At 33.8% G+C, this 26509-nt stretch overlaps 2 protein-coding genes and 2 long non-coding RNA genes across 5 annotated transcripts in view; 2 read left to right on the top strand and 2 right to left on the bottom strand.

Moving 5' to 3' along the window:
• Positions 1 to 404: 404 nt before the first annotated feature.
• Positions 405 to 8073, bottom strand: MetRS (methionyl-tRNA synthetase 1). 2 transcript variants are annotated; one of them, XM_065365641.1, is made up of 19 exons: positions 7994 to 8073; positions 7127 to 7239; positions 6902 to 7062; positions 6728 to 6832; positions 6505 to 6648; positions 6316 to 6429; positions 6137 to 6237; positions 5950 to 6066; positions 5675 to 5878; positions 5510 to 5599; positions 5248 to 5434; positions 4056 to 4220; positions 3757 to 3976; positions 3460 to 3673; positions 3148 to 3384; positions 2885 to 3068; positions 2618 to 2803; positions 2322 to 2549; positions 405 to 638 (listed from the first exon to the last, which is right to left on the bottom strand). In XM_065365641.1, the coding sequence occupies exons 1-19, from the start codon at positions 8056 to 8058 to the stop codon at positions 483 to 485; spliced, it is 2991 nt and encodes a 996-aa protein (XP_065221713.1). In that variant the 5' UTR covers positions 8059 to 8073; the 3' UTR covers positions 405 to 482. The 2 variants fall into 2 exon arrangements, with proteins under 2 accessions (XP_065221713.1, XP_065221712.1); XM_065365640.1 differs by lacking the exon at positions 7994 to 8073 and adding an exon at positions 7811 to 7966.
• Positions 8074 to 8453: 380 nt separating this feature from the next.
• On the top strand, positions 8454 to 11566 carry LOC135846519 (uncharacterized). Its single transcript, XR_010558974.1, has 3 exons — positions 8454 to 8843; positions 11055 to 11161; positions 11359 to 11566. It is a non-coding gene; the product is annotated as an uncharacterized LOC135846519 (long non-coding RNA).
• A 353-nt stretch (positions 11567 to 11919) lies between these two features.
• Positions 11920 to 26509, top strand: part of LOC135846514 (alpha-tocopherol transfer protein-like) — a 58707-nt gene continuing 44117 nt past the window's right edge. The window contains exon 1 of the mRNA XM_065365647.1: positions 11920 to 12031. The gene's annotated coding sequence lies outside the window, so the exon portion shown is untranslated. The remainder of the gene's footprint in view (positions 12032 to 26509) is intronic.
• On the bottom strand, positions 14498 to 26052 carry LOC135846518 (uncharacterized). Its single transcript, XR_010558973.1, has 3 exons — positions 25315 to 26052; positions 21936 to 22304; positions 14498 to 15509 (listed from the first exon to the last, which is right to left on the bottom strand). It is a non-coding gene; the product is annotated as an uncharacterized LOC135846518 (long non-coding RNA).

Below are 26509 nucleotides of genomic sequence, written 5' to 3'. Positions count from 1 at the left end.
AATCATAAATGAATTGACAAACTGATATTCTTACGAAGGGATCTTGACAGTTCAATAGATTGATTTCAATGCTCATGGATTTTCCTGTTTCAAGATATACATATATTCAAAGCAACCAATTAGTCTTCCATTAAGCTAATTCTAACCGAACATTGATAACCAGTTGTGTAAGATCCATGAAAATCACAATCACAAATATGAAATAATCGTTGAAAATATATTCAATTAGGTACAGATCATTTGAAATGAAAATTACAACATATTATTTCCACTTTGTGGCCTTCAGCAAAATTTCGAAATTATCCATTTCAAACGCCAAGTTTCAGCCAAGATTAGTTTCATCATTTCAATGCTTCATTTACTCTTCATAATTTAAATTGATAAATTCAAAATATCAACACGAATGACAAATAAATAGACGTTTATTGAGACAGACAAAATATTAAATAAATAAATAAATTCAAACACGGTCTCACTTAAACCTATGATTTCTTCTTTCCCTTCTTAGAAGGTGCTGCTGGCTCAGCAGAAGGCTTCAGTTGAGCTAATTTGTTTTTCAAATCTAACATCTCTGTTAAAAATGGTCCCCATACTTCTTTACTTTCTTTATTAGTCTTCGACGTTCGGATTTTATCGCCCTGAAAAGTGAAAATACACAGATAACGTTAACTCGTATTAAACAATCATTTAACTTGATAGTTCAGTAAATGGATGAACAAAAATGACCCCTATTCTCTATTCAAGAATGATTAAATAAATTATTGAGGTACGTACAATATAACAACACTCTCCCCCCCCCCACCGCTAAAACCCGAGGAGTCGAGCACATCTTCCTATGAAGTCGGGGAGCCCACTTAAGTTATTTTCGACATGCCAAATCGATTGGAAACTGTTTCAAACTGTTTTGAGCAGTTCTGGAGCCTCCAGCAGATTTTTGAAACTCGAAATTCCTACAAAATTTCACCAAAATGGAGTTGTAAAGCTGAAATTTATTCTGTAATCAAATTTCAATGCGCTACGAAGTACTGCAGGTGAATTTCAAGTCGTTTTGTAGCCTCCGCCGACTTTTTGATAATTCCTGGAGCCTCCATCAGATTTTTGAAACTTTAAATTTTAACAAAATTTCATCAAATGGCGATGGAAAGCTGAAATTTACTCTACACTCCAATTTTAACATCCTCAGAAGACGACTTCAAGTGGGTTCAAATCATTTTGGAGCCTCCAGCGACTTTTTAAAAATTACTGGAGCCTCCAGTAGATTTTTGAAACTTGAAATTCCCGCAACATTTTACCAAATGGAGTTGGCAAGCTGAAATTTACTTTGCAAACTAATTTCAATACGATATGAAGTCGACTACATGGTTGTTTCAAATGGTTTTAAATAATTTTGAAGCTTCCAGCTACTTTTTGGAAATTTCAATTTTCCTAAAAACACCACATGACCTCTCAAAAAGTCGCTGGAGGCTCCAAAACGACTTGAAATATTGAAATTAGTTTGTAGAATGAATTTTGACTTTCCATATCCGTTTGATGAAATTTTTAGGAAATTTAAAGTTTCAAAAATCTCCTAGAGGCTCCAGCAATTTTCAAAAAATCGCTGGATGCTCCAAAACAATTTAAATTCCCCTTGTAGTTGACTTCGTAGCGTATTGAAATTAGTTTTCAGAGTAAATTTCGGCTCCAACTCTACTTGATGAAATTTTTTGGGAATTTCAAGTTTTCAAAAATCTTCTGGAGGCTCCAGAACTGCTCAAAACAGTTTGAAACAGTTTCCAATCGATTTGGCATGTCGAAAATAGGGTGTATTCCAAATTTCAGCTTTCTTGGTCAATTTGGTAAAATTTTGATTTTTACCCTCATTTTTGGCCTGAATTTGATTTTCAAAAATTCACCAAAAATCGAAAAACGCACTTTAGCACTTGAAATGTTGACAGGTGATGAATTTTTGCTTGATCTTTCGATCTACCTGTGTACAGTTGTGAAAAATTTTGTGCAAGTCCTATGTTGGAACGCAAAATCTGCGATTTCGGCTGACCTGTCAATCAAAATGGCCGCCATTTTGTAAGTAGGGTCGCTTTTTTTTTGAGTGCAAGGGCTAAAAATGTTCCTTAGGACTCCCCCTGTAAGAAAAAAGTTGCTTCGGAGGATCGACCGGGGGGGGGGGGTGTGGGTGCAATTTATCTTCAAGTGGGCTCCCCGACTAATATTTTCTTCATGATTAAAATACTTCTCGTTAGCTTTTTCTTGCTGTTTTGATTTTTATCATTCATTTACTGGGTTTCAATTTTAAAACGTTTATCGTAGGTGAACAAAAACCATACCAGCGTTTTAATGCCTTCTTCTAATCTAATTATTTCTTGTTCTTTATCTTGACATTCCCCATTCTTGACCGGTTCTTCAGTACTAGCGGGCGATACGTTATTCGCCAAAGATGCTTGAACTTTTTTCAATTCTTCGTATTGTTTTTTCATATCGAGCAAAGCGTTAACATGAGGTTGCCATTCCGCCTTCTGAGCTCCGCCACTCTTCATGTTTCGAACCAAATTACCCTAAAATATACCCCAAGTTAGATTAAGCAAACTCAAATCTTGGAAACTGGCCCGAAATATGTACTAACTTGTTCGGTGATAGCATTTTCCATTTTCTTCAAACTGTCCGCAACCTTAGAAGCGGATTGTAAATCAGCGAACGTTTCTTCGGGTTTCTTCGACGGTTCTTTTGGGGGCGATGTTTGACGTCCTGAGAACATTTTCTTCAACGTTTCAACGGTACTGAGTTCAATTTTCGTGAAAATCGGAACAGGCTGAAATAAAAACGATGAAAATCATCGAATAATCGATCATTTCAAAATTGAAATATAACGAGAATCAAAATTTCGCGTTACTTTTCCAATTTTATGCCCTTCTGGAAGTAAAATATTCATATCTTCGGTCAAGACGAAAAGATCCTCCGACGCGTTCATCTGTTCGGCCATGATTTTCGCGATATTTGGCATATAAGGACGAATCACAATAGCCAATAAGGCAGCCACATTGCATAAAATACCGATCACGGTGGCAGCACGTTTCCTGCGTAAAAATGATACATTTTAGTACCCAAATCATAGCTGAGAATTGAGTATTTAAAAAATCATTTCATGTTACGTACTTTTCTTCATCGTTGCCTTTTATTAATACCCACGGTTTGAGTGTTTGCATGTAAATGTTACCGTGTCTGGAGATATTCAACATGTATTTGATACCATCGCGTAATTTACCATTCTCTAGCACACTATGGTATCCACGAATTTCCCGCGTCACCGAGGCTAAAAGTACGTAATCTTCTTTGACCATATTCATCGGCGGAATGACCGAATTGAAGAATTTTTCGTCGAAGACCAATGCTCTGAAAATGACGACGTGATTTAGTATTATTTCAATAACGTATCGAGGTAAATTGAAGTTCTCAATGATTACCAACCTATTGACGAAGTTACCGATATTATTTAATAATTCGGTATTATGTTTGGTCGCTAAATCGACCCAACTGAACGACGAGTCGTGCGATTCCGGTCTCATGTAGAGTAAATAGAATCTAAATATATCGGCAGGGATTCCGGTGTTCTTGGCGTCGGTACCGAACACACCGATGCCTCTGGATTTTGAGAATTTACCATCTTCGTAATTCAAATATTCTACGATCAAAACATAAAACACTCGTTTATCGATACAGGAAGCTTTGAAACAATTCCGTCTACGGTGAAAAAAAAATCGTTACCTGTGGCGAAAATATGATTAACTAGTTGATAGTTTTCACCTACGGCCAACAAAGTGGCTGGGAACATGACTGAATGGAAAGGAACGTTATCTTTAGCCATAAACTGATAAAGTGTTACAGGCGTTTCTTTCGCAGGTTGCCACCATTTCCTCCATTCGTCGCTGTAATTAGCTGTTATACTCATGTAACCGATCGGAGCATCGAACCAGACGTAGAATACCTTCGGAAATAGATTAAAACACGAATGAATCATCGATAAGGTTTGTTTACACGGTTACTAAAATTTTAGACGAGCTTACTTTTTTCTCGAATCCGCTCAAAGGAACCGGAACACCCCATTTTAAATCTCTCGTGATACATCTCGCTTTTAAACCGTCTTTCAGCCAAGAATTCGTTATCTCTCGAGCATTATGGCTCCAATGATCGCAAGATGACTTGATCCATTCTTGCAAAACTGGTTCGATCTGTAATTTTGACAAAATTTTCGTTCGAGGGTGTTCTTTTTTTTGGATATTGGGAATTTTTTTCTCGAATTATTTTATTTTTATTTGAAAAAGACATTCTTAACGCATGCACAAAAAAAGAGAAATACGATTACAATCACCTTATCAACAAAATAAACGGTAAGGTTTGAAGACGAACAAAAAAACTACCACCTTGAAGATCCAATCGACCATGTAGGTCTCAAAACACAAAAAGCTAACGTATCTATCTGCAATGCACGTAAAAAAAATAATTTTTTAAAGCGTGCGAAAAATTACAATACATGAAATATGCTGAAAGCAAAATTCGTGAAAATAATTATGCCTTTAATGGCCATTTTATTTTACACATGAATAGAAAATGTGACACTAAAGTTCCTTTTTAATGGCGGGATAGTTGAAAAAAATACATCAAATTTAACTATAAATCATCTCGATATCTCACTTGAATTATTAATTATTCCGCCGGAGAACTTTCGTGTCACATTGTAAAAGATAATTAATAAGTAAAATAACATTGTGAAACGTAGGAAACGAAAGCTGAAGATAATTTCGAATTTATTGATTTCGAATTGACCTTATCAGGTCTTTGATAACAAAACTCAGACCGAAGAAGGAAGACTCGATACAGATTTTTCCCCCCATTTTCAATCTTCGACACTTATTTTGATTCTTCTTCATCGTCAATAAACAATTAAATTTTTCAACGGGAACACTTCGACGTAGAATTGCATCAGAACTCGACCGAGTTTTGAAAATTCTACGTCGAAACTAACCCAACACGTGTTTCCGCTTTGATCTCAACTAAGTACGTATAATGATTCAAGTTGGATATTTGAACTCGAGTGCATGATCACGGTTTCGCATTTCGTCATCACCGTTATCATTTTCCAATAAAACGATAAACATACAAAGAAGCGAGGGAAAAAATTCAAGCTAACGTGAATTAAAATTGCGTCGGAATCTAGTAAATAAATACACAGAAATTCCGAAACAATAGACTACTCGCCTTGGGTAATTCTAAGAAAAGCTGGTTGGAATTTTGTACTACGGGCATTTTACCGCAAACTTTGCAACGTGGCTGGATCAATTCGACAGCATTGATTAGAGTACCACATCCGTCACATTGATCCCCTCGGGCATCTTCATACTTACATTTTGGACAAGTTCCTTCTACAAAACGATCAGCTAAAAACCTATCAACGTGAAAAAATGTACATGAGTATCGAATTAGGTAACTGACGAATTATCTTCTCAGATGAAGAGCTAACCGGCTGCAATTTTGGCAAAATAGTTGCTCGACTGATGCAGTAGACGTGTATCCTTTCTTATGAATCCGTAAAAATAAATCTTGAGCGATTCTGAAACCAAGATTTGAAATTAGCTAAGCAAATTCTAAACTAGATGCTAGAAAATGAATCAAATGTTATCCTTACGTTGTCTGAAGATCGGTAGTCGTACGACCAAAATAATCGAAATCAATATTGAACCACGTGTACGTTTCTTTATGTATTTCAAAATACTTATCACATATTTGACGAGGAGTTAGTTTCTCTTCTAATGCTTTAGTTTCAGTAGCAGTTCCATATTCATCGGTACCAGCGATATACAAAGCGTTCCAATTCCGCAGCTTGCAATATCTATCAATGAAAGAAACCATGTAAGTTGAATTTATAGAAATCAGTATCGTTCCAGTATTCGGATAACCAACCTGGCAAAAACATCAGCAGAAAGTACACAGCCAATGATATTACCCAAATGAGGAACGTTGTTGACGTAAGGTAATGCTGAGGTAATTAAAATATTTTTCTCTCCAGCTTGAGGTAATCTGAAACCCAATCGAAGATTAACACCGGACTTGAACTGGTCATCGTTTCAGTTCCTCCAAAAACACTTACACTGGTTTAGTGAATTTTCTCGGTTTAGGACGAGATGACCGTTTACCAAGCCAGGCTTGTTCGGCTTCGTTTATTTCAGCTTCGGTTACCACCGTCTCTTTCTATATTGAAATAAAGACACGATTACGAGAGGGGGAAGTATTATTAAGCTTGTGAGCAAATGTACGAAGGATGTTTACCTCTTCTGTAACAGTAACATTTTCCATGTTACCGACTGAAGGATACGAACAACCTTCTACGAATGATTTGAATACTTCGTTGCCTTGTTTCTGGCCCCAAATAGCAATCGATTCCTGAAAACATCACCACAAATCAATATAAACCGTAGAATATGGCACGATTACTGGTTTGAGTAACAGAAAACTCACCTTGAATGGTTTCGAATCTTTTAGATTATTAAACCAATTTAAAATACTGTGTTTGGATGATAAATACTGCGATACAATATTCTGTTCCGTAAAAAGAGCAAATAACGAACTCCACAGAACAACATCAGCGACCGTTAACCGTTCCTAAAACACATCATCACACATATTATACTATTTCGAAGACTAGATCATCTTCCAGTACGAGTACGATCGATATACTTACGTCGACTAAATACACTTTATTTTTTACAGCTTCGTCGATAAAGCTAACAGCATTCAGCACCGGACTATCGGAAATCTTATCTAAATTACAAGCAGCTAGAGCAGGCTGAAAAAACACATAGTTATGAAACACAGCTCCAAAACAAAATCAAACGTAAACCATGGAAATACTAACTAGTAGAACGGTGGATTCCCACGTCAACCACACATCAACTTTTTCACTCAAATTATCATCAGGTTTGAACAAATAACGTGCGCCAGCGGTGCTGGAAAAGATCTTCGTACCGTTATCTAATTCTAACACCGGTAATCTCTTGAAACCGTGAGATTTTTGGTCTGAAATGACGAGTTAATGGTTAGAATTGAACGTATTTTAATTAAGATGTAAAGTGATACGTACCTTTAGCGTTTACTGTATCGATTTGTATTTCTTTTTGGCCACATTTTGACGCTATCAGTAGCTTCAAAGCACCGGGATTGCTCGGATTCGTGAAGCACTTCATCGTAGCAGTACTTTGCAACAGTACAGAATTAGGAATTAGTTGAAGTACGTGTCACAGCATTATGATTTAAATATACATCAGCCGAAATTACTCAATGTTCTACTTTTCGGAGTAAATTATGACTAACGAATGATGATGGGTCTTCACATGCGATCGTATGACAACACACCATTATCAGTTTCGTCAGATAGTGTTTGGTGTTTCCGATCGCCGGATGAGAGCGCTCGTTTCAGCGTATTTTTGACCGAATTCCGATTTGACGAAAATTTTTTAAATTTTAATTAAAAAATTTGTTCAAATCAAATTAATAATTAATCTACTTTTGTTCTGATTTTCGAAGAAGATATGATATGTAAGATGATAGATTTTTGAAGCATCGATCGAATAATCGTTCGATGAGTCTGATTGCGAGATTACTCATCTCACTGATCGAAAAAATGATAAATTACGATGGAGTGGATGCTCGTTTTTGTTGACGAAGAGACGAAGAGTTCATGGAACATTTTAGGACCAAGAATTTCCTGAGAATTTCAGTCATATGTATAATACTTATGCTAAAACAAACAAATTGAAACACTCACTAATATGGAAAAAATAACAGCAATGTATTCAAAATGGTCAACTTCGAGATGATCAGCTCGAAGTTGACCATTACGTAGGATTGCAGTTGTTTTTCTCTTTTCAAACTCGCCAAATCAGTAAGCAAGCACCTACATTAAAAATGAAAAATATCCTGAAAAAATTAAGGAAATTAGAGAAACAACCTTAGAATAACCGTACAAAATGAGCGATAGGCTCCTTCTTCTTCTCGTTGAACTTGAATCAACATCAACACCAGGAAAAACTAGGTAGGTAGACGTTTATTCTGATAAATACTGAAAGTGAAATCGAATTACGAATACGATCTGTACTAACTAATATTCAATCATTAGGTAATTATCGCCTATATCTCATTTCAAAATGTATTCCCGATAATTTTAAGATAATGATTTCTCCAAGTCAATGTCAAATCCCATCATTTTATTTCACGCAGGTTTTTCGACAAGCCCCAACACTCCTGAAAAATTCTTTATGAGGGCTTTCTCTTTAAAAATTTCTGGAATTTCTCAGCAAAATGGGAAACAACAAATTTTTTACGTGAGAATACGTAACTTGGTCCCTTCAAAGTTCAAATCTCCGGTTACTTAGGTTAGGTTGCCTACTCAGCAATTTGAAGGAAGGTAGTTCGCATCAACGTGAACTTCAATTATCCATCTTCGTCAATTGTGTTGGTGAATAACGATTCATCAAGTTTTAGACTTTAGTGTTTGATATTTTGGCAATAACAATGCGTCATATATTTTGAATTTTGATGTTCGACAGATAAAATGCGTCACATGTTTGTCATGCCAGGGCCAGGGTGTTGGATTGTTCGCTGATTTTTCATCTGTTATCCTCGTTAGTGGTTGGTGTGATATCTGCATGGTACCTTCGTGAATCCCTCAGATAATTTATAAGTTTTTTCGGTGGTTTCATTCTTTGGATTATGAATTGTTGATGGCGAAGAAAATTGGAGACTCAATTGCTATCAATTTACTTATGTCTGTAGGAATTTAAAATAGCAGTGTACTTTAGGTGAGTAATATTTACATACAATACACACCTATGTAATTTAAACGTAACTCTGTGAAAAGACAAATGAAACTTGAAAGGGTCCAATTTCAAGATAACTTTAGAAGCAAATTATTCTTCATAGGTACTTCAGAGTTCAGACACCTCATATTTGTCTAATGAGAATTGAAAAATCATCCATCTTACAGGTCGATGATTTTGCGTTGTTTTTTTTTCAAATTCAAATCGATCAAGTTTCGAAAAACCACTATTTAGGGTAGATTTTCTGTGTGGAGATTGATTCGGTGTTTACTTTCGGGGAAATAGGTGAACTGTACAAAATTCTATGTAGTTAAATTATCAGTCATCTAATTTATCTATACTGGTCTGGGAATTGTTCGACTTTCATTTTGATTATTTGTCAACGAGTCTTCATTCATTTGAAAATACTTGACTGTTTTTTTTTAAACTTCAGAACAGATTAGAAAAATGAACATATCAGGTACACGTTTACTTCATTTAGATACATATTTAAAATAAGTTGTAAAAACCGCGTTAGGTTGGGAAAAAACTGTGACTCATAAAGCGGTTTTGTGGGTATTAATATTCACATTTTGAGTACTTAGTTTGTAATATCGACGTTAGCCACAAAAATTTCCTTATTTTGTTGTAGATTATTCATCCATAGAACGTAGTAAAATCAGAAACTAAAATGAAATTATACCTTGGTCAATAATTATTACATTTTTATTTACTTATCATTTTTTATAGACAATTCAAGATAAGTTGGCTATATTTTGAAAAAAAAACTGTTATTTTTACTAGAAGAGGATTTTTTCCCTCGTCACTCGTTACTTCAACTGTACGATTTATTCAGCAATTTTTCGTAATTTAAGTATAATAATTTTGGAGAAAAATTAAGCAAAAATGAAAAATGAGACAGAGTTGAAATTACTTAGATAAGTAACGAAAACGTTATCTGGAAATTTCCTAATATTAAAAAAATTTACAAGAAAGTTTCGCTTTGATCAAATTTTAAAGAACGTTTTTCAAATTTACGTGAAAATTTATTCAAAACTTGTGGACATTAATTTATGATGAAAAACGTACAAATAAATCACTTAGAATTATTTGTAAAAAAAATATCAAAAGTTGTAACATTGATGAACTTATTTCATTGAAAAATATTTTCTTGAGCTTTTTTTGAATCATAATTATTCTTTTTCATCTTTTCGTTTCTTTTTTTTTTAAAATCATCGTTGCTTATTGGGCACTCTCTCGACTGTTTGCGAGTCCGAAAGTGATTTTTTGAACAATTTCTTTAGTCTAGAAAAAATGAAAAATAGTTTCATAGATATGATACTTACATAACAAGCCGTTTTTTTTTTTTTTTTGGCAAGACATTGTCCTACACCATACATGGTTATTTGATTTAAAAACAGTCACAATTTGATCTTTTTAGAACTTTTTTTTTTCATTTTTTAGAATTTACCTACAAATTGGTCAAGTCCATTTTTGAAACCTCCAGAGCAACGTGAAGTTTCAGGAATTTTGTTTCCTTTTCGTATCATTTATTTTTGTTTCTAACCCAAGGGTTATTTACAAGTTATTAGATTTAAATGTATTATTAACTTGGTTATTGGCTCTGAAAAATTTTTGGAGGCTCCAAAATGATCCAAAACTAGTAGTTGTTGATGTGTGGGAGTTGAAGAAAATTTTTTGTTTTATGAAAAGGTTTGAAAACATCTTTTAAAATATTTTTTTTTTTTTTTCAAGTAGATACCTATTTGAATTTTCAAAAATTTTTCAAAAATTCAAAAATGTTCCTACTCGAGGATATAAAATTTTGGTTACGATGAGGGTTTTATGTTCAATCTACCGAATCCATTTTGGATCTTCTATTTGCTCTATTTTTTTAATTTATTGAAAACAATCAACTCTGATAATGATGTAGGTTAGTAAAACAATGTTTCAAATCCGTCATTAATAAAAGATCACACGTCGTCTTTATGAACGAATTTTCGCACTTCGTTTTTTATGTTGGCATATTTTAATTATTTATGAGGTATGAATCATTGGAAAAAATATGTACTTAAAATGTGCATAAAACTCGTAGGTAGATATATCGTAATATGTATTAGGTATATAAAAACTCAAAAGTACACGTTTGCACCAACTTCATTACATACCTAATTATTTTTCAACTCATCACCTTTGCGTTTTCTTTTCTTGCAGATAACCGCAATATATCAACTGAAAAATTTATCCCTGTCATCTCTTCTCTTCTCTTCCAACCATGAAATATTTTTCCATTACACTAAGCTACATCGTAATGTTAATAGGTACGTAAACGTATCTATAATATTCTTAAGCGATGCCAACTGCGACTTTGTGTACCTACTCATTCGCAGTAAACAAATCATAAAAAGAATCATCTCTCAATAATTACACATTCAGATGGTCTCCTCGCCAGCAAGTCCACACGGAAGCTATAATTCACATTACATGCTATACACACTTTTTTTCTTTGTTGTTTCAGGCAGACGATGATAAATTATTATCTGCGTACTTACACTATACCTGCTGCCTATGGATTTCCTAAACCGTCTTTCGATGACGATCAAATTTCGTATAGGTACAATTTATTTATTATATGTACAATTTAACGTTGAATCATCGCTGAAAATATCGAATATTCACCGATTTGTGACTATTGTTCCAACGCCGACGACGACGTGATGAAATCGAGTGAGTCTATAAGTAGGTACCTAATGCGAGTGAAGTGAAGCAAAAACAATAGCATAATTACCTAACTCATAAAATAGTATAATTTTCACAAATTAATGTCAAGTTTAAAATAGGTACCTCTTCTTGTTGAAAAAAGCAAATGGAAACGTTTCAAACGTCATGTTTACCATCAACAACATGAAATTAGATTGTTAAAACGCTGAATTAAACCATGTTAATATTTCGAAAAGTGCATCGGTTGAAAAATTTTCTCAATTTGACCTGTGCCATGTCTTGTCAAGATGCTTTTAATGTGCAAAAAAAACACAAGATTTTTGTAAAAAATTGTTTAATTCAAAAGGTGAACTAGGTAGTCTACATTAGCATTGGTACCTACCTACATACCTGCCTATAGTTTAGAATCACGTATTTATTTGGGATTTAGGTTCATTATTATCTTGAAAAAAATCAGCTCACTCAGTTGGGTAAGTTCAAGCTTTTTAAAAATTAGTCGTGTTACTCGTAAATTATGATTAGAGGTACACCATATGTGAATCTAGATATCTTTCTGATTATATGTACGTACAATTAGTCGACCGAATACGAGCACCACGAATTACTTATCTAAAATGATCATCGTAATTTGTAAATTATGAATTTTTGAAAAATACGGAATTCTCACGATTAATGTGACGATGATGGCAATAAGTTTTTGCTAATTAGTAGTTTGTGGGTGTCTCTTTTTTTCTTTGTGTGTGTGTATGTGATGGTATCTGTTTGTGATGAATGATGGATAATATATTTCAATGACAACGTGAACTCGGAGTTTTCCTCTTTTTTCAACACGAATAATGGTCTGCCTATTTTATGTATATGTTGACTCATGCACTATCTCAAGCTTATTGGAGACTAATTCTATTATTGTAATGTGATTACTGAAACAATCACTTGTTTTGTTTTTAATGGAGTTGGGTACGTAGCTACGTATTATGTACGTAGGTGTACCTATTTTATAACTTTCTGAAAAATTTATATAGTGGTAAGATATGTGGGATTGAATAATTCTGCCTGTGGTGAGCTTACATCTCAATTTAAAATGGATTTCATTTTAGATGTTTTAAGAAACTCCCCATAAATTTTTGTACTCCCGTCCCCAGTCCAAACGTAAAAAATTCATTTCCGCCTTATCTGTTTAAAAATGTGTGCTCTTTTTGTTTGAAAATTGTTGAAACTCTTTTTTTTTTTTGCTCAACTTGCTTATCAGATCCTTTTTATTATTTTTTTCTGCTGATCATTAGGGCGGATCGCCTCAAAAACAATCAGCGAATTTTGATCAAATTCAGCAGAGATCTCCATTCAGAGTTGAAAATTACTTACTCAGAAAAATATTTTAGTTCCGAAGGTGCTTCCGGAGGGGTGATATTGGCCCTTAAAGAGGGGGCATTTTCACTTTGATCCTCTTCAAAAATAAGTTGAAAAGGTATTATTGAAAAGATCGCTGAATCGTGGAATTTTTTCAAAGAGTTTGGTCAAATTCCTTTACCGATCCTTTCAGCTGTTTTTCCATATTCATATTTTTGCATTTGATTTTTACAAGCACCAGGCACTTGGACGCCCCAGAGTAATTCAAATCAACGAATAAGATTCCAAACATTTTCAATCGAGAAGTCTAGCATATACTCAAAAATTATGTTAGGTATGGTACCTATTTGAAAAAAAAAATGAATTTAAAGTTATCGCTTGATCATTTTGATTATTGAAGATTCTTTCATTTGTTGTTTATTTGAAATTATACTCACTTTAACCTTTTAGGTTATTTCGTGAGTTCATAAATACATGATAATTTACACTATAAATTTATATCTAGATAAGTATACAATTATGTGTCTAATAGATAATGTGCCAGATTTTGAAAGATTTTTTAGAGAAAGAAGATTTGTTGTATTCTTTACGCGATGTGAATTGCAACAACCCTGTTCAATACCCATATTATTTTGTCATTTGAACACTTTTTTGTTGTTGTCTGGGTAAGATTCTTACTATTAGGAATTCACGATTTAGTCGTGTTAATGACTTTTGTGCCGTGAAAGTGCCCATGCTTTTTTATCGAGATTCAAATCACATCCTCACTATTGTACTATTCTCACCACAAAAGACACTGAAGTACATATGTAGGTATGTATACCTAATGAAAAATATTTGTCCTGAGAATGGACTTGAGGAACCCGAAATGGATGTCGTGGGTGATCCCAGCCCCAATACCAAATTACTCGATGTGACAGACTATAGGCATATATGTACTTTAGCGCAGGGACGAAGATATGCGCATATTTTATGCATTATTTTGATGAAAATATGCCAAAAAATTCCCTAAAAAGCCGAAATATGCAAAAATATTCCCAGCATTTCCTACACAGTATGTGTAATATCATTCTACAGGGAAAAACAAAATGAATTCAATGGTAACCTTGGTAATTTGATGAAAGTTCAAGGACATATTTGCAAGGAAAAGGAATTTGAAGTCTAATGAGAAAGAAATAAAGAATGATATCAAATTTATGCAGTGTTGACTTTTTCATTAAAAAAAAACGTGTTAAAAAAATTATGAATAAGAAACAAATTTTGAAGATTTAAAAAAATATTCCCTAAAAATAGGGAAAAACTTTGAAAATTGATTCAATATGCTGAAATATGAGGTAAAAAAGGTAAAAATATGCTATATATGCATTAATGGCCAAATTATGCAAAAACATGCAAAATTACATTAAGTAATTCATTTGACTAGAAATCTCTTGATTCACAAAGATATGTTGGATATTCCCTATTTAATAGCACAGAAAAATATACATATGAAAAAGAAATAAGAATTTATGTTCTTCGTCCCCACTTTAGCCTTATTTTTTCTTAGAGGAAAATTAGTCCTAAAACTTGAAAGAAAGGTTAACGTTGAATTGATTGCAAATTGTTTAATGCGTATAATGATTCCAGAAACAAAATAAAAAGGGTGACAATCGTTGTTTTGAAATTAAATGTTAATGATATGCAGGTAAATCTAGAGCTAGTAGATGCGTAAGCGTAACTTTAAATTTGAATTACTTAATGAAAAATTAAAAATAGGTAGGTACCTACTTTACAACTGAGTAGACTAGTTATGCATACCTATACGTACCTCTGTAATGTTTCATAAATATTGAGATACCTACATACTTACATAAAAATATTAGATATCGGGTAGCATTTTACTATATTATCCTACCACCCAATTTTCATTTTTTTCTCTGAAGAATAATGAATATTTTACTTACCTAATTTAAATCAATAATCATATTCATTGATAAAATCCTAACTTACCAACTTATAAAATAGATGACTTATATTACTTAATGATAATTTTACAGACCACGACTCACAAGTCACACTCAATAAATCTGGCAGAAATACCAATCTAGTAGCTAGCTTCAACTACACAGACCCAACCATGCACCTACTTTTTTTTTTTAATTACTTAATAATAATAAATTAAACCCAATCACCTATTTTTCAAAAAATTACTTAATAATAATGAATAAAACTTATCTAAAACACAACAAGAATAATAATATACTCACCTCACTCATCCTTATCCACCTAAAATTAACTCAGGCAACTCCCGTTTTCTCGTCAAACGGAGTACAAGTATCCGAGTCTTGGTCATAATTATAGACGAAAATATCTTTAGTTCTTTTACCTTTGGTAACACATATTTTACCAGTGACCTGGCCGCTCAAGGTACACAAGAGGACAGTATATTTTTTGGTTCCATCCTTCAGCTTTACATTGTGATCTCCACATAAACTGAGTTCTCTTATCCGTGCTTCAGCATGCATTGCATTTGCAGTTACATAATTATAGCCCATCAGCAGGACACAAACATCCTCAATGTGATACTTATACGAGCCTGATTCCTTTTTGCAGATATCTGCACTGAAATATGTATCATAATTATCAGGTTACAGTTCCGTAATTTTGTAGTCAATTACATAATTAAATCAAAGATAAAGATACCTACAAGTACATATGGTATTTGATTTGAGAAACAGAAAATTATAGAAATTATTCTAATTTTTTTAGGTAGGTAGATAGATACATATCTAGGAACCTGTATACTACCTACATTGAAAAAGTGGGAGTGGGATAAATTTTTCAGCGAGTTTGTCCAAAATTTCTTCAAGGAAAAATGTTCGGCTTGATTGGATATGAGTAAATCGGGGGGGGGCGGAGGGGGGGATGCAAAAAATTCTCATGATCTGGCAATATATGGCAATCCAATTGTTACCAAAGAATCCCAATTTTTTTAATTTTCCAAAAATCTTTGGATATGGAAAATACAGTGCAACTAGAACAATTTTACCCCGTTTGGAGAAATTAAGAGTGATCTGGCGAGCTGAACATTTTACGTACAACTGGATTTTTGAACTATAATGACCAACTTCCTTCTACAAATTTCAAAAGATTCGCTTTTCTTGACTCACTATGAGCAGCATTCTTTCTCATAATTCTTACAATATTCATCCAGACCATCAAAATTATTACCTATGCTACATAACCAACTTCAACCCTGTCTTTTTTTTTTCGATGTGTCAATTGTCGGTTATGCGGCCATTTTCTGTCTCTCCATGAAACGAATGCATCTTACCACTTCCAGGTGTCTTCGAATTGTGCAATAGTGACGTCTAAGGCGTTCGAAATAAACACTTGCGTTGAGAAGAAAACGACTATTGAAAAAGTTACGTAAAATTTAGCTGTCATTGCTGACATTCAGATGATCAACTAGAAATCTAAACGGTTTTCACAAATCGGAAATTATCACCTTCGAATGAACGTTTTTTTTCAGGAATAACTTGACAAAGTCTGAATTGATACTGTTGATTCGTTGTTAAAGCACCAAGCATTATATAATGTTTTGAAAAATCACACAGAAACCTGTGCACCTATTCTTTTCTTTTTGAATTACGACAAGTTTTACAATTTACTTGCTTGATTTATGAACTATAAATTACAAGTACCTACATGGTATTTGATGGATTTATACCGATAATTAGGTTCAAATGGATCTCTATATTGTTACATTGAAAACACACATGTGTTCAAAAATTCTATATATGTATGCCCTGTACACATCGTTAATATCAAGTTGCTCAACAGCGTTTTTAAATTTTCAAAAATTCAATATTAAAAAATGAATTTTAAATACTGAAACTGTGTGTATAGAATTTTAGGACTAAATCGTTCTATCTATCTTGGTTTTATTCAAATCGGGAAGTGCCGGTTCAAAACATTCCTTAACATTTTGTGATTTTGTAGGTAATTTTATTCAAGGAAACGATGCAAACTCAACTCACATTTATCTAATTATTATTTACTTTAAAAATTTTACATGCCATAATTTTGGGACATCTTTTCTCATAAAATTACCCACCTATTTTTAAGTCCAAAAACTCGAAAGTATCTACGTATGGAAATTTCAAAAAAATCACCCCATTCATCTAAGAGAACATTCGAGCCAAAGAATTTTTCAACTTTCAGACCGAAACTAACAGTTTGCTACGCACACTAAAAATGAGAAGTCGTTTTGTAGCCAATAAAGGATGGGACTACACATCAAAATATTCACAGGGGGTCTCAAAGCTGAAACAGGTAGTCACAATTTTCGATCAAGTAAATATCGTTCCACTTGACCCAGTTTCATCCCAAGTAAAAAGTTTCATGAAAATGGTGTTCTTTTGATTTGTTCAAAACAGTGGCAACATTGTTCCAATATATGCCACTTGCAAAATCATAGCCAGAAAAATGGCGTTTCTCCTAAATTCACTGACAAATAAATTGGGAATGGGGGGGGGGGGACTTCACATGTTCGTCAACATACTAGTGAAATATTTCAAAACTTGATAGAGTGAGACTGGACATAACTGGGTAAGAGGGAAATTATCATACTTCCTATTTACATGGTTGAGTTAATAATTATTCCTTAAAGAAGGAATAATTACCTTGCCGTGGATAGCTCAAGTCATAGGAGAGGTTCCAATCAATACCAATTCACTTTCACAGTAATTATTCAAGATTACCAAATCAATACACATTTTTGACACAAAGTTCATAATGTGATTTAAGTATTGTTAATACAGAATAATTATAATGTACACATTTATGGGGTTAGTAATATAAAATATCTACGAGAACATTTTATAATTGATACACACTCTGGTGTGTACCATATGACTCATGTTATTTATGAGAACAATCTAAATAATTCTAAGTGTTAGCTTATAATTATTAATTAGCGATGGCCAATGATGTAATGACATAAAATAATACCTTTAATGGAGCAAAGAGAGAGACAATTACTTGTCCTAAACACTGTACGCTTTTTCTGCCTCTTTCGCGGGTACTCACTCATACTAGGTACGGCGGCAGAAATGGATTACTTGAGGTTCCTATTCGACGAGACATATTTCTAATGGCCGGCAGGATTGGCACATATGCAGAAAGTACCACGATGAATATTAAATAAATAACGTCGCGTTAAAAGACACATTTTAACCACTCAATAGAGTGGGCATATCGTAGAGCAAAAGAGGAAGGATCTAGTCCCAACATCCCTTCAGTCTATAGATTGACAGAAAACCAGATCTCGCGAGTATCCAAAACTAAGTAAGGTTGGTGACCATTGATCCGATGCACGGAGCCTCCAGCTACGGAGTTACGTGCCGCAGATGAATACATGAATAGATTTGCCAGAAAACATAGTTCACGTTGCCCTACTTTCAGTAATTGGTGGGAGTTTATACTATTGAGTTTATTCTATTATCCATTGCTAAGGCGATGAAGGCATATTTCCTCATATCAAACTGCAAAATATCCATTCTTTAGGTTTCTTCTTTTGTTTAAACAGTGGTAACATTTTTTCAACGTGTTTCACTCTTGGAATTAAAGCACTTAGCACCAAAAAAATGGTATTTCTCGTCAGTTCGTTGACAAATTGCGAGGGATGGAAATTTTTTTCAAATATTTGTCTACACATTGGTAAAATATCTCAAAAATGCAAAAATTTTAATTTTTCAGGTTTCTGGTGTTATTTTTGCAATAAGTTCCAAACTTGTAATTTTTTTTTCTCGAAAATGTAAAAAAGATGCCTGTCCAATTTTTTGATATTATACGGTGAGTGATACCCCGTCTAGTTCTTGGTACTTCAATTGTTTACTTAGAGTTTGCCTCATATTCATATACAATTATACAATTTCAAAAACACAAAGTTTTAACCGCTCAAGTAGAACCTCAAAAGTGGTCTTGGATTTGACGGCAATAGCATAGATCAACTCAGAATCTCAAATAGTTCCATTTGGAACTGGACCATTTTCCCAAAACAGGGTGGAATGGGACAGGAGCTAAAAACCATGATTTTTTGGAAAATGCCCCTGTTGGGGGGGAGGGGCTTAACCGTTTTGCCCTCCCTGGGGGCCCTCCTTCGTCCTTACACTCACGAGGGCACCTCTAGAATCGAGGACTTAACAAGCCTAAGGTGGCTTAGGCCATATACTGTTGCCCAACCACGTAGATACCCCTATACCAAACACCCCAATGAAGAGCTAATGGTACTGTTCACAACGTATATTTGGATATTGTAGGTGCACTACTGTCAGCCATGTGTACGTCTGACCAATACAATACAAAGTATTATTCTGCTGTGAGCGTCTTATCTTACGGCTTAAGCACCAGCGGTGAACATGCTACGCCAACTATAAAGATAAAACGGCAATGAGGCAATGAACTGCGGCTCCAGCTACGAGGGCACTTAAAGCTCTTTAATACAAGTATGGAAATAGATTATGCTCTTAAGAAAGTCATAGCATTTTACGTAAGTTTTATGTACTGCGCACACATCAAATCAGCTGTTCACATACAACGTTGCACCCCATTGGTTGCTCCACCGTGTGACGACACCAACCTGCCATGTGCAGTACGTAACACATACTTAAAATGCTATGACTTTCTTAAGAGCATAATCTATTTTCATACTTGTATTAAAGAGCTTTAAGGGCACTGATCTAATCAAATTAGCCTTCACCTGGGCATAAATTCCCATCTAGGTGGGTAAGCAGGAGTCCCCGGTCCCCACTACACCACTTCTTTGAGAGCCTATTTCTTCCTTATAAGTGCACTTCCAGAGCTAAACTTTTTTTTTTTGAGTAATTTTTGACTCTAAAATAAAGGTTTTAGTTGAATTTGGTCAAAATCTGCTGACTTTTTTGGACGATTCACTGTGATGTCCATTTTTGGCTTGATTGGTAAAAAGTGTTCATTTTTGGTAGAATTGTCAAAAAGGTCCAATTCTTATTAAAATTGTCAAAGCAGTTCAGTTCTTGCCAAAATTGCCCAAAAAATCAGGTTTTTGCCAAAATTGTCAAAAAATTACTGGTTTTAGAGAGTGCCAATTTTTGGAGAGGTGACAAAAAGTTGTAATGATTTTTTTGTCAAAATTCTCGGGAAGTAGCTTTTGATAAAATAGTCAAACGTGATCTGTCATGAGAAAACCAGGTTAGTGTCCAAAACGTAAATTTTACAGGATGGGCATTTGAAGTTTTGAATCTTTGTGTTCGGCAATCTATGATTCGTAGATCCGTTAAACTTGGACCACTTTTGGCCACAAGGGGTGCCAACATAACCTGACATTTTTTTTTCAAAATCAGGGTTGCCAAAGGCCAATAATCGAAATTTCCCAAAATTGATTTTTTTAAAATTTTGAGCCAGAAATTTTGCGAAAACTACTAAGAATGAATAATTAATATAAAATGAAGTTATTTATTGAGTTTTTCAATTTTTTCAATAATTTTGTTCAGGGTGAAAGGAGTTGATTTTTCCAGCTTAAGCCTTTTTTTTTTTTTTTTTTTTTTTTTTTTTTGTGTATACCTATCATACTGTACTTCGAAAACTGCTCATTTCTCCTAAACACCAACCTCACCAACCGCTCAGACCACCTCGCGCTCACTCCACCCAACATGGCCGAAAAGTCAAGCCTCATTCAAATTTCAATAATATGGCACTAATCCTCCAAATGTAAGTCGATTGCCCCAAAAATTTGCATGTTGACTCCCCAGAACATACTTTTCAAGAAAGTCACAAAAAAATTTTTTTCAAACTTTTTTTGTAGTTGCTCTATTTTTTTAACCTTGAATTTAGGGTCAAAAGAATCGTTCGCGAACGTTTTAACCACCACAGGCGGATTCTGCACGCTGAGTACTACCAATATTCATAAAAAAAAACAAATCGATTTTTTGGACACTAACTTGGTTTTCTCGTGACAGATCACAAATGGTTGTAATTTTTGTTAAAATTGCTGAGAAATTTCTGCTTTTTTTGTTGCTAAAACATCCAATTTGTTTCAAAGTTTGTCAAATGAAAGTCCTCCTTTTCCCCTATATAAAATTTCTTCAAGTTTAAAGCTTTTTTTTGTCAAATTTTAATTTTTTCAGCTGTTTTTATGATAAATTTTTGATATTTTTGAAATTTTCCTTGCGGCTGGGCACTTTAAAAAAAACCCTGGGTATAGATTTCACTAAAAAATGTTGCAAGTTCAACGAAAAATATTTGTACTTGAAATGGATTTCAAGAACCCCAGAACGGATGTTGTGAGTGGTCCCAGCCCCAATCTCAGATTCATGATATACTATACTAGGTATGTAATTTGGTATTCACGTCTTATATTTTTCCTTTGAGGAAAAAAGAAAGGTTGATAATGAATTGCTTATACCGTATAATGAATATAATGATTCCAACAATAAAACTAAAAGAGTGACAATCGCTGTTTTGAAATTAAATGTTAATTATATAATTATATATACAAGTACCTATTACGTAGAGTTTTTCAACTTAAAATTCGAATTAATGCAAAATGAAATACCTATGCAACTGAGTACCTACTTGGTTACCTACTTATGTATTACCTATAGATATTGAGATAGGTACCTACATAAAAGTACTATCGGAAAGGATATTTCTATTAGGTATATATGTATAGTAATTTTCATTTTCTTAAAAAAGAATAATCAATGCCCAACTTACCCTACAAATTTATTATACATTATTTAAAGATAATTTAAAAAAATAAAGGCCAGACTCACATCCAATAGGTAAGTCTGACAGAGATACCAAACTAGCAGGGTGCTCAGAAGTATCGTGAACCCCTAATAAAGTTTTCTGCTGCATCCATTTCACGTTGCCAACCTATATTTTTAATGAAAAACTATCTTAGGCGTTCACAATATTAATGGTCACCCAGTATTATTCTAAAATTACTTAAATAATGACTTAAACTAATATCTAAAACACACACAAAAAAAATAATATACTCACCTATACCTCAATAAACCGCACATCTTTTTTCACCTAAAACATGCTCAAGCAACTCCCGGTTTCTCTTCAAGCGGAAAACAAGTATCTTTCGCTGCGTCGTAATTATACGTGAAAATATTCCTAGTTATTTTACCTTGGGTGACACATATTTTACCAGTGACCTGACCGCTCAACGTACACAAGAGAACAGTATATTTTTTGGTTCCATTTTGCAGCTGTACATTGTGCTCTCCACATGCACTGAGTTCTCTTATCTGTTCTTCAGTATACATTGCATTTGCAGTTACATAATTATACTCCATCAGCAGGGCGCAGACATCGTCAATTTTATACTTATACGCGCCTGATTCCATTTTGCAGATATCTGCGCTGAAATATCATAATACATGTCAAGTTAGATACAGTGTGGTGATTTTGCAGTAAATTAATTAAATTACTTAAAGGTAAAGATACGAGTACATAGGTATTTAAAAAACAAATGTATGTAGGTACTAGGTACCTATGTTGAAATTTCGGGAAAATGTTCAGCTCAATTGGATACGAGTAAATCGATAAATCGAGGTCGCAGGAGTGGAGGGGTAATGAGGGGGGGGGGATTTGTGAAAAATTCTCACGATCTAGCTGACAATAAGGCAATCCAATTGTTACCAAAGAATCCTAATTTTTTTTAATTTTCAAAAAATCTTTGGAAATGGAAAATACAGTGTAAAACTGGAAAAATATGCTCTAGAAATCGAATTCGGCTGGCATTTTTACGGCCCACCCTCTGAAGAAAGGTCATTTCACCCCATACATGGAAATCATTACCTTGGACTTTTACCTATTTGGGGAGGTGCTTGGGGCCGTGGATGAGGTCCAATAAAAAAACCGATTAATTTAATTTAAATAACTTTAAATTTTGAATAGGGAAATCGTTGCCTTAGTTGCAAAGTAGCGTATGTCCATCCGTTCACTTGATACCTAGTGTAAAAGTGCTTTCAATCTGGAGCGCCATCTATTGGGTTTTAGTGGTACCCTTTGGGTAGGTATGTCGAGGACATGTCCCGCCACATTACCCACTACAGATACAGCCTGGAAGTGCAATCTGGCAACGTTGCGCATCTAGTCCGGCTTTATCAATTGTTCTTATGTAGTTATCGATGCGTAACGTTGAAATTCGGATTTTTCTCGGAACTGAAGGGGTTTAGGAAAATTTTTGTCAGAACATAAATTGAAGAGGATGAAATTTCCTATCGATTGGTATATTTTGCTTCGAGTTTCGTACAGAAATGGCGATTTTTTTAACATTTTTATGGACAGATTTTTCAAAATGCCAACTTTAAATTGAAATTACGCAAAATTTTCAGTGGACACATAGGTACTTTAATATACCAAAATGTTCAGAATTTCATCCCCTTTCAAATGGTTTTTTACCGAAAGCGCTAGCATTTACCGTTCAAAAGTTTCTAAAGCTCAAAGCTTTGAACTTTCACAACTTTTGATCGAAAAGCGCTAGAGCTCTGGGGAAAAAACGAGGTTGTAGAGGAGAAAGAGTAGATCATTTTTCATGTTTCAAACACCTATGTGCTCGATCAAATTTTCGATTTATTAAAGTTCAAAGTTTCAAGGTTGAAATTTTTTTGCATTTAAATTAAAATAAATCAAAATTTTGATCGAGCACATAGGTGTTTGAAGAATGAAAAATGATCTACTTTCTTTCCTCTACAAACTGATTTTTAATTCAAATCTGTAGCATTAACCATTCAAAAGTTATTCAAGAAAAACTAAGAAATTTGGGCAATATCCCATAAGACAATGCAGGCGTATAGGACTACATCGTATGATTTTTGAGACGTTGCCGCTCTGCACTTCCAGGCTGTATCTGTAGTGGGTAATGCCCGCCAGCATACCTCCCCAATGGGTACCACTAAAACCCAATAGATGGCGCTCCAGATTGAAAGCACTTTTACACTAGGTATCAAGTGAACAGATGGACATACGCTACTTTGCAACTAAGGCAACGAAATTGTTTCCCATTTTTGGATAATTGAAACCTTTTATTCTTGGACACGATTTCAATACTCGGCACCCCAAAAGCAATCAGTCACTTTTTTCTTTAAAATTACGAATTATTTCAATGCTAAAAAAAGTTATTTTTTAAACAATTTATCCCTCTCGATGGGTCAATTTTGGTCGAAATTTTTTTGCCTCTCACTATCAAGCCAAGTTTGGATTAAGTTGATCAATTTTTTATGGTTCGTAATTTACATTAAAAAAATATAAATTGAAGACGTCATAGCAAAAAGGACATATGTGTGAAAGTTGTATTCTGAGAAAAAACGGTTTGAAAGTTTGAGTGCTTGTGAATTTTAGAAATGTGCATATTTGAACATGGTGATGATTTTATCTTATTTTCCCACTATCTCACTATACGAAATGCTATGAACCGTCAGTCTGGAGGAAACTCTGTGTTAGCGGTAAGCGCTCAAACATTTCAAATTATAAGTATGTCCTTTTTGAAGCGAAAAATTGACCAATTTTTTTTTTGATTTAAAAATGTTTTTGAGCAAGTTTTTGGATTTAAATCAGGTAAATAACGGTTGACAACACAAAATCGACTATGAGTAACCCATTATCTCTGAAAAAAGATCGCTATGTTAAAGTAAAAAAAAAAATAGCAAAAAAGACAAGTTTTTTTGGCCAATTTTTTTTTTATTGATTTAAAAATGTTTTTGAGCAAATTTTTGGATTTAAACCAAGGTAAATAATGGTTGACAACACAAAATCGACCATAAGTAACCCATTATCTCTGAAAAAGTAAATTTTTAATCGACTTTGCAGTTTTAAAATGGCGATAGCTCACTGGTTTTTTGACTTTGTGAAGTGGGGGTGGTCTCATATGATAGAGGAAGGTCTGTAGAATAACAATATGGATTCGTCTCAAAAAGGACATATGTGTCATATTATATACCCCTTTTTGTTATGACGTCTTCAATTGTGTAATTTATCATTCGGCTCTGTTTGGAATCACTTTTTTTCATTCACTTTCATGAGATGTTGACCCGATTTTTCTATAATCGCGTAACTTACCTAGGTACCTACCTCTTGATTTTGGGACAATAATCTGATTTTGACCAATCCATATTCTAGAACGAATTTTAGATGACTTTTTAGTACAATTTTGGGATTTTTTTCAAGGTTTTTGAGCTTAAGGCGTTTTTTTGATTTAGCTAGGTTTCGTTTAAATTGAAAATTGTCAGTTCAAAAGGTTTCCTAGTAACAGGGAATTGATCGTGTAATTTTACCAGGCTCTTGTAATCATTAATCGTAAAATCCAAGGTGAAATTTGATAATCACGATCACGTAAGGATTTTTTTCGAAAATATTTGAACAATCTTACCACTTCCAGACGTTTTCGAATTGTTGCGCAGTTATATTGAAAGCATCCGAATTATCCAAAATGAATAACATTTGCATAACAAAGAAAATGGCTACTGAAAATCGTGCTGACATCGCTGCGGTGCTCTGGAAATTTAGAATCACAATAATTTGATGTAATCGTGTAGTAAAGTGATACGGTTTTCAAAAATTGGATATTATCACTCGGATACCAAATGGTTTTTTCTAAGTACAAGAAATGACAAACTTCAAAGTGATACTGTTTTACAAGTTATTGGTTCTTTCATTTATATATATTTTGAAAAATGTGTAAACACAAAAGTGTGTAGGCTGTAGCTACGTTGGTGTTTAATCACGATGTATTTGCGGTACCTATAACACTTGTGTACACACAAATTTGACACGATTTACCTAAATCATAATCTTATGTTTCCAATATTCACGCATAAAGCAAATAATTTTCAAATAAATCGAAATTCGAAGCAGGTACAAGTGCAAAATTACTCATTCTTGTTGGTTTTTTGAATCATGCATAAAAATATCGTTCGCATGCTACGATACAAGGTACTGGTGTGCAATCTTGTCTGTGTTTTCAAACTCGTTGGAAAATTCGCGAAAGTCTACAATCTACGTAATATTTGCACCCTCAAAAAACAAATTTACCTTAGAGCGATGGTATTACGGAAGGTGAAAAAAAATTAATTTCGTAACCTATCAAAATGAGCTGAATTTTGTGAGAAATTCACATTATAGGTATTTTGATGGAAATGTTTTTTGAGCAGTTTTGTTAAGCACTGTGAACTCAAAATTGGGTCATGAGGTACCTACCAAAATTTTAAAAATGTCAATGTAAAGAAACTGATTTTTTGAAAGAAAGTAATACACTCGTACTATAGATACTTGAATTAAAAATTTTCAAAAATTCCTGCCCTCACTTCGATCAGGCTTGTTAGTTTTCCTTTTTTAAAATCAAACTTTCTACTTAAATAATCCATTTTAACTCAATAATTCTTGACAAGCATAAAAAAGACAGAAGACATGGCATAAAAAATTGAACAAATATCATCAAACAAAGAATATTTTTTTTAAAAATTGCGTGATCACAAAGAATTTTAAAAAATAATCCAAGAATGAGTGCAGTTTGTGTTTGAATGAAATTAAACAAAACTTAGCCAGAGATGAATCACAAAAAGAAG

This window comes from Planococcus citri, chromosome 5 (genome assembly GCF_950023065.1).
Source record: "Planococcus citri chromosome 5, ihPlaCitr1.1, whole genome shotgun sequence".
Classification (NCBI taxonomy): Eukaryota; Metazoa; Arthropoda; class Insecta; order Hemiptera; family Pseudococcidae; genus Planococcus; species Planococcus citri.
This window is presented reverse-complemented; position numbering and strand designations above follow the sequence as displayed.